At 34.3% G+C, this 21036-nt stretch overlaps 1 protein-coding gene across 2 annotated transcripts in view; it reads left to right on the forward strand.

Moving 5' to 3' along the window:
- The first annotated feature begins 4126 nt into the window (after window positions 1-4126).
- LOC143252756 (pro-neuregulin-2, membrane-bound isoform-like) overlaps window positions 4127-21036 on the forward strand; it is an 80763-nt gene continuing 63853 nt past the window's right edge. Inside the window, exon 1 of one of the 2 annotated variants that reach the window (XM_076505390.1) lies at window positions 4127-5332. In XM_076505390.1, the coding sequence (XP_076361505.1) occupies window positions 4816-5332 (517 nt within the window). In that variant the 5' untranslated portion in view covers window positions 4127-4815. The remainder of the gene's footprint in view (window positions 5333-21036) is intronic. The other variant, XR_013029126.1, reaches the window with a different exon arrangement.

Here is a 21036-nt window from a genome sequence, read left to right on the forward strand (position 1 = left end):
TGTTGTAAAACTCTAAGGATGATTGTGATCGTGTTGGGGTGTGGCCCAACGGTTAGTGCGCAGTACTCCGAATCTGAGAGCCCATTATTCGTGTCCTATTATCACAAAATCGTATTCTGCATTTTAGGGCCGTGGGAGCGCTATAACAGTATGACTTGTAAGTCCCATTATTCAGCCAGAGTAGCCTCAAAATTTCGCAGTAAGTGGTGCTACCTAGTGGTATTCTCTACTGCCTCTCAGATCAGAATTAGTTACGACTGCCATAGATACTCTTGTTGTAGTTCTGCGTCAATATCCGAAACAACTGTCAGCGTTTACTCGTAACTTACTAAGACATATAAATGTATTCTGATAATAAGTCGGGTCTCTATTTTAATGGGAGTCAGAGAAACTGGATTGTGTTTGTTTTTGAATTTCACGCAAAGTTACTCGAGGGCTATCTGCGCTAGTCCTCCCTAATTTAGTAATGTATGACTAGAAAGAAGGCAGCTAGTCATCACCACCCATCGCCAACTCTTGTCTAGTCTTTTACCAACGAATCGTGGGATTGACTGAAACATTATAACGCTCCCACGGCTGAAAGGGCGAGCATGTTTGGTGCGACGGGGATTCGAACCCATGACCATCAAATTACGAGTCGAACGTCTTAACCCACCTGGCCATGCCGGGCCATCAGAGAAACTAAATATAATATACTAGCTGAAGCAGATGTACAAGGGGAAGACATAGAGGCTCCCCTTGGAGGTCATATGCGAACGCTAGTTCCCATGTGTCACTCATCAAGGTGCCCTAAAGGTACACGATAGGTTTGGTGACACATGGTCTAATGGTTCGGCAGTTATAAGAAAACACACACAAATACAAACAATTTTTCTTTGTGAAACAATTTAAACCAGTATGTTTTTCCGGCGCGCATAACGGGTGCATCAGGTAGCACATAATATATTAAATAAATTACTAATCAATCGCTATACGTTTCAATCCTGACCTTTATATGACTAAAGTCTTATCTTTTAAAATACTGTGAGCAAATTCCTTATGTTAACAAAACTGTGTGCTCTGAATAGTTAACTTTGACACCTAAATACACCTGGAAATCCTGACAGCATTTCATGCTACTATTTATATTATTATTATATTTTTCTTCAGTTACGCTAATGATCTTATAAATAAGTACTTTTCAAGATCACAGATCAAACCAGAAAATACCTCGTCAAATCGTAAACTGTTAAAACAGCAGATGTTAGCTAAACATTTCTACGTACATTAAAAACAGTATAATTTTACTAAAATAGCTTTTACCTCTAAACAGGATTTCGTAGACCTGTCTATTCACAACCTGATTGAATGGCATGTAGCTTTGAAAAATTAAACTTTAATTAACCTTTTAAACAAGGCCTTATGCATTAATAAGGAGGCATGATTTCGGTAAAAACAGTATACTGCAGATGGATTAGCGAAATGAAGAATAATTTAGGCCGCTTCGTCATATGTGGATTTTTTCTTTTCTTCACCGAATTTACGAATTTCACGAACAAAAAGAAAAATTCAGAGTTATTTTTTTTTAATTTTACTACTCTTCTCAGATCTACGTCTCAGCAGATTAATGAGACGTGGATTTTGTGAAACTACTTTACTGTAAAGATAGTAAATAGGCAAAGACTAAACTAAAGTTTTACGTTACTTACAGATGTTTCCTATAATGAAGTTACTCATTTCAGTAAGGAAAGGAAACATCGCAAGTAATAGTAAATTTACTTACTTTTATCAAATTTCCTTCTTAACAGTTTAACATTTTAGTGACTCGAATTTCCATAAATTCTTTACTCGGATTTTATGAAAAATTATTGAATATGATACTTAACTTTTTTGTAAATATTTTTTTTAAAAAATGTGTGTAGGTGACAGATACTGAGAATACTTTACATTTTATAAGTTTGTTCTGCCTTTAGCTTTAGAGATACATGATTATGCATTATTGCTCGACTATGCAATATTTGACGTTTAAATCTAAACCAAATACCCTGAGATACGATACCACATTTCCCACAACACCAAAAATACATAACACACGTTTGCTGGAGTTGCAGTAGGACATTGAAGGGTAAATTATCAAACATGTTTGCTATGATTCCAGTTTCTTCAGCCACTTGAGACCCTCAGTAGCTTAGTATGAAAGCTTATGACACTAAAAACTGGGTTTTGGTGTCCGTAATGCGTACAATACAGATGGTCCATTCTGTAGCTTTGTGCTTAACAACAACTAACAACTTCAGCCACGGTAACAACATTTGTAACTGGAAGCTTGTGAACTTTCAGATTGTCATCCTTTGTCAATTTCAAATGCTTGTTTATTATTTTGTTAACCGCATTATGAGGTATGCCCAGTTTCATTGCGACTGTTTTTAGGTCGAATAATTCTATTTCATAATCATAATATTTACATCACAGATAAATGTATTCCTGTAGACTAGACTGTTCACTGTTCTAAACTCTGCTATGCTAATTGTTCGCTGTTCTAACCTCGATGGTGATTGTTTCGCTTACATTGTTCTTAACTCTGTTGTTCTGGTTATTTCGCTTACACTGTTCTTAACTCTGCTGTTCTGGTTATTTCGCTTACACTGTTCTAAACTTTTATGTGCTAGTTATTTCTCTTTCACTATTCTTAACTCTGCTCTTCTAATTATTTCGTTTTCATTGTTCTAAACTCTGCTGTTCCAGTTATTTTGTTCACACTGTTCTAAACTCTGTTGTGCTAAATGTTTCGCTGCTCACTGTTCTGAACTTTGCTGTTCCAGTTATTTTGTTCACACTGTTCTAAACTCTGTTGTGCTAAATGTTTCGCTGCTCGCTGTTCTAAACGCTACTGTGTTGTTTCGCTGTTCACTGTTCTAAGCTCTATTGTTCTAGTTATTTCGCTTACACTGTTTTAAACTTTACTGTGCTAATTGTTTCGCTTACGTTGATAACAGTTAAAGTTCTTTGTAGCACTTTGCAAACATGCGATACACACTTTATGATTCTCTGTATAAGACTGACGGCCGAATCCTGCTATTTGGCCAGACAAAGATAGATGAACAGTTGGCGGTGATTCTGTTGACTAGCTTCCTTCCATTTAGTCTCTTAGTTTAAAGTTAAGAGGGACTTTGTAAGGTAGCCGTTGCGTAACACAATGCGACAATTCTAAAACAAAAAGATCTTCAAAAATATTTATTACACTGTTGAACAATCTCGCTCTACAAATATTTCTCTTGAAAACGGTTCTATCCAGTCATAATTCTAACATTAGCAGCATTGCACCGTCACATTATTAAGAATTTAATGTAAATCTAGCAGGTAGGTATTTAAAAACATGTCGCTCGTTGTGTTATAATTCGCATCTGTGACGTTACGCCGTTGCGTTAGCACATAAATATCGTTCACGTGTACTATGATTAAATTTCTGAGCGATTTTATTACTATTTGAAGATCCTGAGCTACTTAGGTAAACTCATTAATAAAAACTGTTTGTACATACGTGTGTTATTTTAAGAAACAACCATATTAGACTTTTATTATTTTAGTTACATCGCCAAAATTTCGTTAAATACATAGAAACAAGCTTTTATATTGCTCATTGATTTAAAAACAACCAACTCTTTAGTCAAATGATTAAGTTGGAAATACTGGGCGTTATAAGGTCTTACTATGGTTATATCCGCAAACATTATTAAAAACACAAATATTCACACGATGAGTTAATTAATGCAGTGTGGTCATTGCATGTTTTCTAATGACTGACTGGTTTGTATTGTTAATCCAAATATGATCCTCATTTATCAGAATTCCACCTTGACTCACAATACTGTTAAGGTTACTCTTAGAATATAGTATTCTTGATGTTAATGTTAGCTGAAAGTGTTTATAATAATATAGCTTTCCTAGAAGTCTTATGAATATTTCATACAATGTACGTGGATTTGAGGATGTGGCTGACTTACGCTGTTGAATATGGTGATGTTAAGAAGTATATTTCAGCTCTAGAGTGTATTGAGTATAACACTAAAACACTGCTTGTTTCTCATGCGTACGTATCGATGATTTATGGAAAGTTTGAATAATAAAGTAGAGAGTCTATCTGATGTAATCGGATTTGGTCATTTTACTCACGTGAGCTCGTATGACGTCTACTGCTGGGTACCAGGATGAGATAAGACGAGCTTGCCACGTGCCCTTTGATTTGATGTATTCCTTGCTGAAAATCCAACTCTTAATCATCTGACCAGAAGGGGCGCGCTACTGCAGCAACTAAACACAGTGTGACACTGGAGACCGATAAGCCGACACACGTGTTGAGTGGTTTTAAGTTCAGTTAATCCACGCTTCTGGCCAGAGGATGGTCTACTGAACTCATCAAGGTAGGGAAGTGATCTCGTGACGTACCCTACGCCCTTTCCAGTTCGGGCTCGTGCCACGCTCTATTGCCTTTACCCCTTGTGCGGCCTCTCTTGTGTCGCCTTCCCGCGGAGTCGCGCTGCAGTCGGCTAGAAAATTCTGTAATGCACTACCCGTCCGATGTAGCAGCGGTTCAGGTACTTTCGTGGGGCAGACGCGAGCGGAAGCTGATATTCATTACAGCCGGTAAAATTGAGAATAACAATTTCTGGAGTACTCCTTCCGTCTATTAGTTATATTTGTAAAAAAAAAATAAGAGAAAGTTCAATGTGTATCGTACAATCAAGATGCATACAATTCACAGGTGCTTTACTTCAAGCATGACAAAACACACATCATTTGGAACATGCTCACGCCAAGGTTTTAGTTCTGTTCTCCATGTGCGCTCTTACTTTCCTCCATGTTCGACTCGTTAAAAGTTCCTTCTCACTAACTATGAGAACTGGTTTTGTCAGCTGGCTAGTACTGGCCATTCCGTTATCTTTGTGTTGGGGGGAAGTGGTCAGGACTTGTCTGGATGACCACTTAGATGTTGCTTCCAAAACTTATCTCGCCCCCATCGTGTTTCAAGGTGTTCTCTTAAAGGAGAGGTATTCGTCAGATAGCAAAGATATACTGTTTCGCATCAAAAGACAATACAAGAGTGGTAAAGATATAGTGTTTAATAAAAATGATAATATAATTCTAACCTTTCCTAATAAATACTCGTGCAACAATACCTTCAGGATAAAAGATCTACAACGTAAAAGAAACAGATACATAATCTTTGCAGCGCCTCAATCACTAGAAGAGCCCAGCATCTCTGGTCAAAAGAAAATTGTGGCTGTTGCCAGTCCTGTAAGGATGAATCGCAAGTCAGGCCGTGCTGTGAGGAAAATACTGTGCAAAGGATGTGGTAAGTTTGCAATGCTTGTTTATTTTTGTCATAAACATTCTTAAGTTATTATTTGCATATATATATATTTCTTTTAAGAATAGTTTGAACTAAGATATTACTACTCTACGTTTAAATATTTATGTGTTAGACTTAGTGTAACTTATCTTTAAAGCCTAATAAGGTTTATTTGTCGTGCCAGTACCGATATCCCAGATTCCTCTCAGTTTACAGATCCTTCACGCAGAGATACACATGCGGTAAAATGCGTAGTCAGTTTCACAGGATTTTTTTAAATTTACTCATTTATTCATTAAACTCTAAACCTAATCCCTTACAGTACTTTCAGGAACAACTTTTATTTATGTTTTTTTTTTCGAATTTCATACACCTAAAAGGAAAAATGAATGTTGTTTCTTTTATTTATGTTTTTTTTTCAAATTTCATACACCTAAAGGGAAAAGTGAATGTTGTTTCTTTATAAGTTGGTTAAAGATGACTTAGACATGCATGATTCCAATCTAATTCCTCAATTGTTATCAGTCTGGTAAGATACTAAATTACTGATACTCCTGTGGAACACCACTATTGCAGAAAAAGATTCCAATTTCGTACAAACGTAATTATAGAATTTTTCTTTCATATTACTACCTTTCTACTGTCGATAAAAAAGAACAAAACAAGTGAAAGTATTTCTGTGCAAGCTAGTTGACTTTTGTTTTTCTTTTGCCTCAGATGTTACATATGTTGTATTGATTGTATAAGTATGTTATACTGGGAAATGAATTTATATCTGCCCATTTATCTCACCTATATACCATCATGTTCATTCACAAAATTACTCTTTCAAAAATAGCATAAAAATCACACAAAAAATTGAATTACCCACCTTCACCCAGATGTGTCGTATTCTTATTGAAAAATAGCTGTTTGGGCGCTGTAGTTTCCATGTGAGTATTTTTTAAATATATTTCGATAGGACGACTTCTTAAACTCTGCGTATAATGTGGTCATTCATGATTATTGCTTTTAACATATACTTAAAAACAAGACAAGAAAAGCACCAAAGCATGGTTATAACGGTGATAAACTTTCCATTTATTGTATAAAACGTCAAATGTTGTTTGCTTGTTTGAATTTACAGATAATTGAGGTGACTGGCGAATCGAATAAAATTAGTGACTACGCGTTTCGGTTCTTCAGAAAAATGTTCTTATTCTCGAAATATGCTTTTGCTTTAAGTAGGAAATCCGAATCAAATGATGAATGGTTATAACATAAGATTGATTTCAATTGTAATGTTTCGTCTCAATTCTTGTCCACTTCGCTTACGGACTTGAGACTTCGTTTGATTTAGTTTTATAAACGGTATAACTGAAAGACATGAGCTAAACTATAATATTCATAAAACCAGATTGGACCGAGTATAACTATTTGCTTATTGTTATTTATTAGGTTTAAACTCCTTTATAAAGTACGTATATCACTAGACTGCCGAATGAAGACTAATGACCATCCGCATATCTGAAACAGACACTTCACCAATCTTCAATACAAATTGTGTAATCTCGTACATCTTTATATATGTTAAAGTTGTTGTCTTCATACTCGTCTTTAGCCTACTTTATTACGAAATTGTTGGACCCTGCTCTTCTCTATAGTTAACTCAAACATCCAGTTTCATTGAAATAAAAGTAAAAACACCATCTGACATTGACCAGAACATGAATCAACGGAGAATTACTGTTCCGCTCAATGCTACACAGCTTTCACAGATCGTTCAGACGACCGGAACAAAAAAATACTACTTGTACGTGAAGAAATTCTGCTTTTTATGTCTCTCTTGTTTATTATTTAGTCATATACTTGCCTTCAACTTTGTTCTTTTGTTTGGTTACGAGATTTCAGGTGTTCCATTAATTAATCATGCCATGTCTTTCAAAGTAAAGCCCTCGCGGTCTAATTGTTGGTAAGTTCGGGTTTATTAGAGTGGCGTTTGTATCAAATACTTTATTCTTTCTGGTCTAGAAGACGATTCGCTTTCAGATGTGCAAAATTCAGACTATAGAACATCAGATTTTTAATACCATATCTATAGCTTTATGTGAAACTATCATACATAATGATAAACTTAAAACATATAAGTTGATTCCTGATTTCAAATTCGTGTTTTCATTAAAGAAACAAAAATAATTATATTTTGTGCGCATTTCCCGTTTACAGAATATTGTTATTGTACTTTATTCGCTTAAAGGGTATTGTTGTACTTTTTCATTCGCTTTTAGGGTATTATTATTCTAAACCACCACAGATAGTTTTTAGATAAACTAATGAGTATCTGTAAATAACAAGAAAAAACAGAAATAGTTTATAGAGACAACATGTTTCAATCTTTGTTAGGCATGGTTATCCTATTGCGTCATGAGTAGCTTTTAGTTTAACTAAATAATGCCTTTAGTTATGTTAGACCCATGTTATTTTTTATCACATATAGTCCACAAAAGCATTGTGTATGTAAACTAACCGTCTGCAGAATACTGATACCGTAATGTATCGTGGAAAAGCATCTAGATTAGTATGACCAATAATTATATCGGGTTTAAAAACTTCATCTATGGTGTTTTTTCCAAGAGTATAAACAAACTTTAAAAAAAAATTCATCAGGCTGTGATTCTTACAGCTCCAAACAAAGATGAATAATTAAAACACAAGTGAATATCCTGAGTCTGCATTGTTGAATACGATTGTTGAAACTTGATGATTATACAAATTGTTGCGTGCATCACGGTTGCGACTTATACTTTGTATGTATTCTAAACATGGATCTTTAACATAGTACTACTTTCCCGTTTACCGTTAGGAATTATAGACAACTCTACAACTCACCCCTTCCCTCAACATCAGTGATACATACATATATATATATATTTGGCAGGTGGCCAAATGTCAACCGTTGAAACTCGGCGTAAATACGAAACTGTTTTAAAATTCATCAGAAAGTGAACTGCAATTAAAGTTAAAGAAATCACTATACGAACATTCGTTATCCTCTAGTTTCACGACATGTCTGTACATCTTTTATAACACGCGATTGTCGCTTGGAATGGATTGGACTAAAACTGAGGGGTGACGTCACTCAGAACTGGCGTGGCATGGAATAGATTGTGACTCATCCACATGCGTGCAGTAATCGATAGCTATGGTTTTTGTTTAGTTTTAAAGAGACACCGTTCTGCCAGAACAAATGTAATCCAGTACTGAACAACGTCTCTTATGTGTCTTTACTTAAACATCAACAACTTTTATTATCGTTTGTTCTTTTATCAGTTTTGATTAAATAATGTGGAATTAAATACAATGGGGAGATGCACTGATCAAGTAAGTTTTCCTTCATTGCATCGAAACATAGCGAATAACCCTAATTATGAATTATCTTTCAACGTTCCTTAAAACATTTAAGTTAATGTTATAATCATTCAAACATGCCACGTGTTTTTAATGTTTAAAAATGTGAAATAATTTATCATACAAGGTGATACATATATATATATACTTGGCGTTATTTACTATCAAGGAAATTAGAACTTAAAATAATGCTTACGTCAGACAGTTGTGATATGAGTTAACACTCCTACGAAAAGACGTTTCTAGTCCTGATTTCTCCAAGCCCGTTCCCCTGGCTGTGGTTTCGCTAGATAGTAGATAGGGACAGTGGGAATCTCGTTAATCCATTCATTAATGGATTTAAATGGCAATTTCATTTAAATACAAAATTATTAGCCTAATATTAATAACCTTTCAAGTTGCTCTGGAGCCTATTAGGCCCCACTTTTCGTAGGAGTGTTAATAAAACAAGAATAAACTGCAAAGAAAAATTAATAATACAACATAGTATATATTTACAAGCAATTAGTTCAACACTGTATACGCTTTTTTATTTTATGTAGAATATACATTTCCAAGATTATGTTTCATCGTTATGGATTTAAAACTTTGAAATGAAATTAATAAATCCTTCTTTCAGTGTGTGTTGGATTAAGAGTGCTTACAAATCGCTTCATCACCCATTAATTAACTGTTACGATTTAGTTATATATGCAGATTTATATGGTCATTTTCGTTTAAAACACCATGTAAACACACATCCTATTTATCTGAAACTCCATACTTTTCATATTTTTTGCAGTGATGTAATTTATTTTGCAGTTTGAACTTTAACATCGTTTTAAAATAAATAATTGTTTTCTGAAATAGTTTTTCTACCTTTCATTTAGTATAATAAAAATATAAAATGAAATTGAATTAGATGATTTAAATCTATATATCTATCCCATTTAGATTTATGTTTATAATGTGTTATTTGGATACCGATTGCTTATTAGAAAATACATTTATTCTATACATGTTTTTAAAATTCTATTGTTTTAGACCACCGAATATTCTACAATTCTATAATTACACATGGGTCTGTACTGTGCTTATGAATTGTTAGTTGTTGTTTCAATCAAGCGCTGTCGTTCCAGTATGTTTTAATTTAAAATCAAGGTATTAGTGTGCTATCTGCTTTAGATGACACGTGTGTATTTTCTCCAGCAAAGCCCCTCGGTGGACTCAGCAGGTAATCCGATGTGGCTTTGCTATAAGAAAACACACATCCTCCAGGAAAAAAAAATTAGGCTATCTGCAGTGACTTGAGGGGAATTGAACCCCTGATTTGAGAGTTATAAATCTGAAAATTCACCGCTACCTTACCGGGGAACATGTCACATATGTCTGTCTGTTTTGGAACAATTACCTGCAGATATCATACATACCGACAATAAATTCACTTTTTCATATATACATAATAGAAGAAAGTCCTTCTGAGCCGTAAAATTACCATATCAGTTGTAGCATAACAAACTGAACAACGAAAAGAATTACTTTTACCCTTTCAGTGAGGCTGGTAAAGTATGAATATAGAAAGTTTAATTGTGATTAATGGGAACGAAGAAGATCTGTACAATATTATCGTATGTATGCACACAAACATACATATAAATCAATAGCCCTGGTACCATACATTACAATAATTGGTAAGAGGTGATGAAATAAACGTGTAATTTCGCAGTTTTCCCGAACGTGTTTTTTTTTTTTTTAACCGTAAATGCAACCAAACTTAAGAGTAACAAATACTTTTATTCCTTACTTTTGAGGTTTATGTGTTATGCTGTGTTGCGGCTGAGAGAGAATGCATAATTCTTCTCGTGATTCATGGCATGCGCAAGTTTTACTGACATCACGGCAGTACAAATTCCAATGTTAAGAATCCCTTATGCGACGTCATTTTTATTGTCTACCTAAGCGTCAGACCGGTAATAGTGTGAGTGGTTAAACAGGTGACCCCTCCAGACGGCCTTCTGCCCCCTTCCGGAGAAATAAAAATAATTAAATTAATATAAATCAATTCTAAGACGTTCACAATGAGAGTTAAAAAAGGAGAAGAAGAAAAATGTTTTCACTATCAGTTCTTGTCAAAAAATTAAGTGATATTGGAAAATGTCTGTTTTCATAGCTCCTAAAAGCGCACGGAATATTTCATGTATCACAGATGACTCAAACGCTGATTTCGAACTAGTTAGCAGCTACGGAGAACCAGATGAGAGGTGGGAATTCAATTCTTAAACCCACGTCTGAGCTTTTACTGCCCTTCCATGTCTGGAGCCAATTGTGAGAAGGCTGTCTTCCCAAATCTATAGATATAAAAAAGCGTTGTGGTAGAAATAAACCACCCTGTATTTTTATAATGTTAAGACTCCCAACCTCCACCCTCTTCACGGCAAATCGACGTGTACTTGACCTTGGTCTTTTTCATGATCTGGAAGGGTTATGTGTTCTACCGTTTTAAACAGCATGTTCAAATCACGGGGGTCGGACGGACGCAGCAGTTAGAGTGCTTTGCTGTGGATTCGAATTCCCCTGATTTGTGTCAATGTTACCTCAAAACAAATAAATAGTTAAAACATTGTACTCCTCAATATGAGGCCGTGAGTGTATTGTTGAAGTGACGTGACAGTTAAATCTAGAATTTGCTTAGAGTAATATAAAAGTCAGTTGTGGGCATTGGTGACTAGATGCCTTCTCTCTAATCTATCGGTTCAAAGCTAAAGATGACTAAAGCAGATATCCCTTAAAAGGCTTTGCGTAAATATGCAAAACAAATATTACACTTTTGCATTGCGAAAGTCAAACGTCCTTTATAATAAAGTGCTGTCTGATGGAACCTAGTGGTTAATGTGGCGAGCTGTGGATGAGGCACACTGAATTGGAGAAATGTGAGCGCGTCATAAAAGTAACAATCATCTCATTATTTCATTCAAAAGGCTGGTTAAATTTCTCTTGACTGACGGGCACTATTTGCTTGTTGTTTTGGCACTGGTCAGTAGTGCAAAATTGAAGATGGCTGTACCCAAGTCCTAGAGTTCTTTAACCCGGGCATTTAGCAACTAACATAAGATACTGTTAAAGCTGAAATTTTTGCATCTGTATGGTAAAATTAAATAAATCTTCCATTAACCGAGTGTCTGTGTGCATAAGGTAAGCAAGCTAAAGGACTGCAAAGAACGGGAATCTTTATTAACCCTTAATTTACAGCATCATATGTAGTTCATCAATACATAATAGTTCCTTTGTTTATAGTCTGATCAGACAGCTAAGAATAGTCAAATTCCCTTAAAAGGGTCCATGGAAATATCTAAATTTTGTATGGTTTCTTGGCATGCCTCTGATTTATTGGAATGAGAAAACGTGGTTGACAGTTTCAGCTTTTTAAACCAGTTGCTATGATAAATAATTACGTCACGACACGAGTTTGTGCCAAATGATCTGAATCAGAGTTTTAGCTTTTAGGAACGTCAACAATGCAAGTTTCCGTCTCATTCGCAGTTAACCAGAATATGAAATTAGTCCACAAGAATAAGTGATAACTAACAACGTTAAAGTGCAAACTAAAATATCTGAACATGTTTTAATCAGGGATTTAGTTTGTGGGTTATATGAATATGACGTCTAAACTGGGATTACGTTTATAAGATACTAAGTGTTTACGGGAAGCTTTAAAAAAAACATTTAGCGGTTACTTTTTCTAGCTTTCTGAGAGACAAGTTGTTTTATATCACATTTGCTTTAGTAACGGTGATGAAAATTTGTAATGTTAGAATTACGTATTTCTTTTTGTGCAATGGTACTCGAAGGGAATTTGCGCTAGCCGTTCCTAATATTGAAGTGATGACCAGGTGGTTAAGTCACTCGACTCATAATCCGAGGGTTCGAATCACCGTCACACCAAAACATGCTCACCCTCTTAACTGTGGGGGCGTTATTCGTTGGTAAAAGAGTAGCCCAAGAGTTGGCGGCGGGTGGTGATTTTTAACTGCTTTCTCTCTAGTCTTACATTGCTAAATTAGGGACTGCTAACGCAGATAGCCCTCCTGTAGCCTTAGGCTAAATTCAAAACAAACCAATATTGAAGTGATTGATTACTATAGCGGGAAGGTAACTAATTAACAACACCCGAAACTATCGTTTCTTGAGCGACAAATAGTGGGATAAGCAATCACATTATTATGTCCTCACGACTGAAAAGGCGAGTACGTTCCGTGAAGTGTTTCGATCCCATCATACTTAGATTGCAAGTTGAAGGCCTTATACACCGGGCTATGTCAGGGCGCGACCTGTTTCGTGATAATGGATATATAACTTAATAATGAATAAAGAAAATGTTTCCTTGTGGTATTTATGCGTTCTTTTACTAAGAGGACTCGTACTTGATACTGTTTATTTACAAATCAGTGATATAATCAGAAAGACAATGATCATCAACAAGAATAATTTCATAACAGCATTTCATGATATTCGTGTTATATTATAATGATAAAATAACACTGAGAGTGAATGAGAGGCAAGAAACAGACGTTAGCACATGTAAAAAATAGGGCTGAAAGTTAAAATATAAAATATCAATCAGTTTGCATATATCTGATTTAGATATTTATTAGTCACGTTGGTACAATAAAGTATTAGACGAATTATAATGCAGTAGATAGAAGTTTCAGTAATTAATGGGAAAGAGTTTGTTTAGCATATTCGCGCAAACCTAAACGGCTATTTATGCATAACTGTACGAAATTTTAAAATGATAGGTTAAAGGAAAGACAACTAGGTAACAGCATCCATCGTTAGACCTTGGACTACTCTTGAATGACTGAATACTGAGGTTTCAAAGTCACTCTTATAGCGCGTCCATAGTATAAAAGTACAAAAGGAGGCTTTTGCCACACCTGGAGGTTTGAGCTTCAAATTCACAGCCCAGAAATGTTAATCGCTAAGCTACTCGCAACCCGAAATAAATAAGAGGTATATGAATTATGATGAGATGGATAGATATAGTGGTTTTTAAAATATTGTATTTACTGTACGTCATTCCTCACCCCTGTAATTAAGGCAACAACAGTGGTGATATATAATATTTATGGGGTTTTGAATCCTTTCTAATTCACCATACGGTAACCTAAATTAGTTGAGGTATGTTCATAATCTTGCCTTATTCATTATTTGATATTACACAGTGGACCAACTGTTTAATGATGATATACACGTGTTAATGATGTATTTCCTTTTTCACCATACCCCAAATGGCATAGCGGTATGTCTGCGGACTCACACTGCTAGAAAGCGGGTCTCGATACCCATGTTGGGCAGAGCACTGATAGCCCATTGTGCAGCTCTGTGCTTAATTCCAAACACAAACTTTTTCACTAAATGCAAAATTGAAAAGAAATCTTTAACACATGTATATAATGGTGATATTTATTGCGTAATTTATACTAATAATCTGTTTCTAAGGGAGTAAGAACGAAAAATAATAAGCTGTATTGGACATTAATCAAATTATTCTTCTACTATGTTAGGGTTTAACATATAAATTAGGGTTTATGTCTCTTTTAATGATGTGGTTACAAACATAAAATAACATATAAACGGTACATTAGTTAAAATTTGATTAGAATTTATGTTGCAAGCCTCGTTATAGGCCAATTTTAACTAAGTTTCTTTGCACTAAGAGAAGTAAATAATATGAGTTACGTTTAAAATAAATTAATGTATATATATCCAGGATTCTTTTGACGAGGTGAATGTTTACCCTGTATGTGCAGAGTCAACTCATATGCTTTACTAGCTGATAAATGCCTTTAAATAAAACGTTCTTTTCACACAGACAAACAACGCAGTTTAGATTAACAAATCGTGTATAGTTGTTTAATAGTTGTAAAAACATAGTCATGCTTTTATTTGAAAATTGTGAACGTTTAAGCAGTGAGAAATTTTACAAGTTTAGATACAGAAAATGTTAATGTTCAACTTCTTCTATAACCTATCGTTAATCGTTTCGAAGTCTGTTCAAAGCTCTGTTTCTTAAAGTATAATGATAAATATCTTGAACCGATATCAATAGCATCTTATGTTTAGTAAAACACCGACAGCAAACTTCAAAGTGAGGTCTTTCTTTTTTTCGTAATAATGTTTCACTTGTGTTTGTGTAATTTTCAAATTCCTAATTGGAAACATACGACTCGATCCGGTTCCTCGCCTACTTCTATGTATGTTGCATACGTAAACAAACGAATTTGTTACATCTGGAGTTGATCTAAACCCAAACCACAACCGACTTCTGTGGACAAACTGTCGAGAATGATAGATTTACGTTGGTAAAAGTTATTGCTAACACTAATGAAACAGGCAGAAGCAATACATTAAAGTCAAAACTCAATCACAGTGTGAAACAGTGTTTTATTGATCAACGAATTCAGGCCTAAGATCTTATTGAATTTGATACAATATGTATTACAAAGTTCCCTAAGACTACGATTTATTTCAATAGTTTTTATTCGTTAGAACTCCTTCCAAGCAAACAGAAGTTGGTAATGTGATCAACATTCATTGTGCGTGCTTTATTACACACTATACAGAAATGTTCGATTTATTTTATTAATATTATCATTGATGTTTTCTGACTTAATGACCTATTACAGGTTTGTCTTTTGTCTTCTGCTCGATTTGTGCTCAAAATTGAACATGTTTTGTTTGTTCACTCTCCTTTTTTCGAAATTTATAAAATTCTACTCCATATTTTCTATGATTTCTTCTCATCTTACAATTATTGATCAAACTCCAGCTGTGGCATTACATTAATGCGGAGAAGCCAATAGATTTAAAGTCCAGTTGCAATGTTTTCAAAACACTACATAAAGAGGTAAGAATATACAAAAATTACACCAATACTTTAATAAGTTGATTTCAGAGTTTTGTTGAAAAGAGAAATGTAAACATTAATAAAAAAAACCAACTAACTCCAACTGAACTGACTTTGACAAAGACAGCATAAACCTTTATCACGGTGATTTATCACATATACCATAAACTAAAATCCGTTTGAAAATGGAATGCTATGGCCAGGTGTTTAAGGCACTCGATTCATAATCTGAGGGTTGCGAGTTCGAATTCCTATCACACCAAACATGCTCGCCCTTTCAGCCTTGGGGGGCGTAATAATGTAACAATTAATACCACTATTATTTGGTAAAAAAAGTAGCCCAAGAGTTGGCGGTGGGTGGTCGTTACTAGCTGCTTTTCCTCTAGTCTTACACTGTTAAATTAGGGACAGTTAGCGCAGATAGCACTCGTGTAGCTTTGCGTGAAATTCAGAAACAAACAAACCATTTGAAAATAGCTTAAGCATTTTTTTTTAAAAAATAGGATAAATAACATTAAGCGAAAATAATAGTAAGATTTAACGTCTCAGTGTTTACTTTATAGGTGAGAATTGTGGTCAATATTTGAATTCAAATATATTTATAAGTATTTTTTTATATTTCATACACCATCGTGTCACATAATAAATATTAATTATCAGCTTTGTGTTGATTGACGTAAAAAATACTTAAAAGCTTAAGTTTTACAGCCATGAAGACTGCCTGGTACAAAAATACGGCAGATTGTGCGCGAAAAAAACAAGCAAACCTGATGTAAATGTGCAGGAAACTAAAATTATGACCATGAAACATCTTAAAAACTAAAACAAAGTTTCTATTGCTTCACATTAGACCATCCGATGAAGAAACAAGTTTTCTGAAATGATTAAATACACTTTTCGAACGTTATTACAGCTATTTTGTACTATTTTGAAAGAATAACTTTTATCTAAGACCAATTAAAATTTAAAAAATTTGTAAATTAGTTTTAGGCTTTGCGTTATGTGCGTGATAGTGTTTCTCATGAAAAATGACTTCGTCGATATTCGACACTAACAGGCATTCGTCAATTTCTAATATTAATAAGCTAGTAAGAAGAAAAAATAGCTTGTTAAATCTAACTAGTTGCTATTTGCTACAAACTATATAAAATTGAGGTATGCCAATTTACAGGAAAAACACAAAACCAAAAAGCCTCGAGGAACAATTGTCCTATATCGGTAGACTGCGTGGTGCTTCGACTAAGTACAAAGACGTTTTTCTTTCTCTATTTGAGAAACTATAACACGCGGCGCCTGCCCTCTATAGGCGAAGCTAAATAGTTCATTCCACTTTTCTTTTCTCTTTGGCTGTTAGCCAGAACTGTACAAATATCATGTATTGTAACCTGATCTACAATCGACCAAGAGCTCCTTGCAAATACGTTTACTTACTCCATAGTTTATACTATTTTTAAGACCCCTAGTTCTAATACCACTCTTTCACTCCACCCGACCTAAACCTTTGTTTTACTGTCACAGTGGGAGACCTAGTAATGTGAGTTTTAAGGTGTAGATGAGTAAGTGTATTTGGGAGTTGGATTCATCCCACAGTTCCTGTGTCTTCCTACAACTTAACTGCAGGTCCTACAGGTAAAAGGGAGAACTAGAGGATCAGGACCCCTTGCGTTGAATTTTATTGGATAAAAACACATGTTTGACTTTTACTTCTTTTATTATCCTCCCAGAAAGTCAGAGTGGTTTACGCAAGAATGTATTTCACTTAACAAGTTAAACATACGTAGGTTGATTGATTCAGAAATAGTTTACCAGTTTAAAAGTGCTGTGTAACACTAGGAACCTTAAGTATTTGCATAATAGGCACAGTCATGTATTTTCTGGATAATATCTATTAAATCAACCCGTTGTTGCTGGTAGTTAAGCAATGAATAATCATGCTTGAAACCAAATCTGCGTAGGATGTTGAATATTAAGATTTATAACCTCTTTTTGTTTCTCCAATTACCATATGCATATCTTAAAAAGAGTGGTAAAGTTAGACTATGTTAATAGTAGTCTAACTTGATTCGAGCAGTGAACCTGAAAAATTAAGATGTTTTTTATTATTTTATTTAACCAGGATCCATTATTGCTAGGAGACAGTTGATATATAACAAGGTTTTCGTGGCGATTCCCCTTACATTTTTTTTTCTCTATTTAACGTTGAACAGCATTCCTTCTCATTTTAACCGAGTAAATTTTTCATGAAACATTGTTTCCGTAGAAAAGTAAATTCATGCACTGAAGTCAAATATAACTGACTAGTGGTAAAGCTGTTGAAGCGTGTTCTAGTTTTTATTCATATATAATTTCTGGTAGTTTGGCTGGTATCCCGCCTTTAATGGTGCAATTATCTAGAAAATTATCTGCCTTTGAGAAATTCTCTACTGTAATGCGTCATGAAGTCAATGTTAATCACCACGACTCCTAACGGATTAAAAAAAAACATTTTGTAACATATTTTTCTGCTACTGAAAAATAGTGTTTATTTTTCTCAAAGCAATTACATGATAAATAAGAATCATTGACACATTATTTTTGTTTTATATTTTTGTATTGAATGCTGACGATGTTATCAACATAAACGTTGTACTGTTGGTTGGTGAAGATCCAATAAGAAACGCAGATGAAGCTCTATTTGACACTCGTCATTCTCTAATTGCTTATTAAAAACTTCTGTGTATAGAAGGCTTAACTTAATAATGTTTCTTATATTTTCTTTCTGTCAGACAACGTACAACGGTTATTTTTTTGATGATTTTTTTTCCATATATGAGGGATAAAAAATCCCCTGAAATACAGCACATTTCAACTTTTTTATATACATTTTTTTCTGAATTTGAAAACACAAGTACTTATTCGGTCGAATAAGTCAATTATTGCCATCCATATGGCATGAAATGTAAATAGCATTTGATGAGTTCATTGGGGATTTAATTACAAAAGGAAAAATGAAAAGGATTGTAATATAACATTATTTTGTATACAATTTTTTGCTTCCTTATAGGATACTCTCAGCTAGTTTAATATTTCCTACTGTGCCTTTTAGAACCTTCCGCCTGTGCATGGTGCCAATGTGCACCGTAACGTAAAAGCTTATAAAAATAACTTTATTCATGTGCTACTGACTGCCAAAAATAATCTGAGGTAACAAGAGAAGTGTTCCCGTAAAATTAATGAATAATAAAATTCGGAATCATTTTATTGTATTTTTTATCCCATGTTTAAAATTACTCTGTTATTCTTGTAGTTTGGAGACCAAAATGAAACTCAGTCTCTTTCAAATTAAAACATTTATTTTATACATTTTGAAGAGCGAACTGCGGCATCCTTCAAGTTTTTAAATGTTTACTGTCAGACACTTCAAATCCTGGTGTAAGCTCTTTCATGTTTATTCAGAGTTTTCCCTTCTTATTCCACTAAACACCTCCTACACCCCTATATTTCATCACTCTACCTCTTGTGTAAGAGAGCTACACAAACCCTCACTGTTATCCAAAAGTCTATTATAATAAAGCTATAGCCTACTCATCTGAAGATTTACTTCATCTTTTTTTTTCCTCAATATTTTTGCTTTGCGTGTCCCTCTACACAGAGACTTGTCTAACTCAATTTAAAGGAAGGGTAGGGATAAACAAGAGTTTCTTTCTCTAATTGCCACACAGGTAGCTCTTTGTTTGTGAGACTGAATGGGCTGGTAGCGTCGCGCTCTACCCAGAAGGCATAACGGCCTCATCCATGTGACCAGTCTGATTAATGGCAATAGACTTAACGGTAGAGGATGTCAGTTTGACAAGGAGCTTAGTGTCCTTTTTACTACTTCACAATATTCTTCCTTCTGCAGCCAGTTGAACGCTTTAGAGGTCGAACATCCTCTCAGGTCAAGACGAGAGGAGCTACAGTGATATTCAAGTTTCTGGTTTTATTTTGTACGTGAGCATTTATTCGAATTATTAAATGTTGTTAAAAAATAAAATAGAAGCCATCATGATCGATCTGTTGGTTACTTGCACACAACAATTTGTCCGTCTATTTTACAAATTCTATTCAACAAACATAAGAGTTTGGCCAAACAAGATAGGATTTGCTTTTTGACTAGTGAATAACAATCATATTGTATCACTTTATATCTTGGTGAAGGAATTATATGATTCAGTGTGTTGAATTGAAGATACCTATAATTTTAACCATCATTGGAAATGTTTTTTTTATCCAATTGTTAATCTGATTAAGAATTTCTCATGAAATATATTATTTCCCACGTAGATATGTGCTACAAATAGGACTGATAAGTGTATCAGTCTCTACACATGCCTTATTCAGATTTGTACACCGGCCCATTCCAAAGAAAATTTCCTTTAACATTTTAAGGCATATCAAAATAAATTCAACAAAACACTTCTCTAATAAATATTATAAACCTACGCATCAGAGATGGCTTCGTTATCCCTGTTAAACAAAAAGTCTGAACCCCTGAACCTCAATCTCTATAACTAATACGCTTACGTTTTTCTATCTGGAACTTTTCTCGCAAATGTTTCGATCAATTATTATGTCTCATATCGTTAATAACGTCTTTGTTCGAGAAGTTTGTATTGCATATTGGTTTTCCATTCAGAATCATTTTAGATTTTTTTTTTGCTTTGCCAAACGTTTTAGTGAAACAAGTATGCTACACGATGACACAATGCAGTTGTCATCAAGTGCCAAATGCCTTCGACTGGCTTCGATTTAGTTTTTTTATTTACAAAATATTTCACACAAGCAACATTAATCTGCATGTAATTCTGAAAGAAATACGAACATTACACCAAACACAATTTGTAGGGGTTTCTCGACTTATTTAGGTTTAAAATACGCATGTGCAGTTTGTTCAAAACCTCATGCTTATAACTTTATGAACAAGCATTCAGATATTTCTGCATCATCAGCTAAGTTTGCCTTCATTAAAACTTTATATTTACCTTACTTTGCGATAATTTGGCTTCAGTTGGATTTGTAGACTATGTAATCAATTTTTTTCCACTTGTTTCTTTATTACTGTTTTATTTTTAGTTTTTGCGAGTTTCTTTGTTTCAAATTGCAAAACCTGTCATATACTGAACGCTTATAACTGTTTCACACTCTGTACACTATTTTTAGTACCGTTACTATACTTCGTTGTTTACTTTACGTGTAGTTTTATAAAATAAAGTTAGATCTACGTGAATTTATTCATTTGACCACCTAATTTTTTCATTATACCAGGATTTATCGATCTATACATAATACCTGAAAGAAAGTGTAACGTAAATATCGTGCAAAAATGATAGAATAAGGAATATTCAAACGAAGGGAAAGAAAATCAACCTAAATATTTTGTGGGTAGCGGTTATTATTGAATATTATAGTCTCTGAA

The sequence above is a fragment of the Tachypleus tridentatus genome, chromosome 6, assembly GCF_004210375.1.
Source record: "Tachypleus tridentatus isolate NWPU-2018 chromosome 6, ASM421037v1, whole genome shotgun sequence".
NCBI classification, from domain to species: domain Eukaryota; kingdom Metazoa; phylum Arthropoda; class Merostomata; order Xiphosura; family Limulidae; genus Tachypleus; species Tachypleus tridentatus.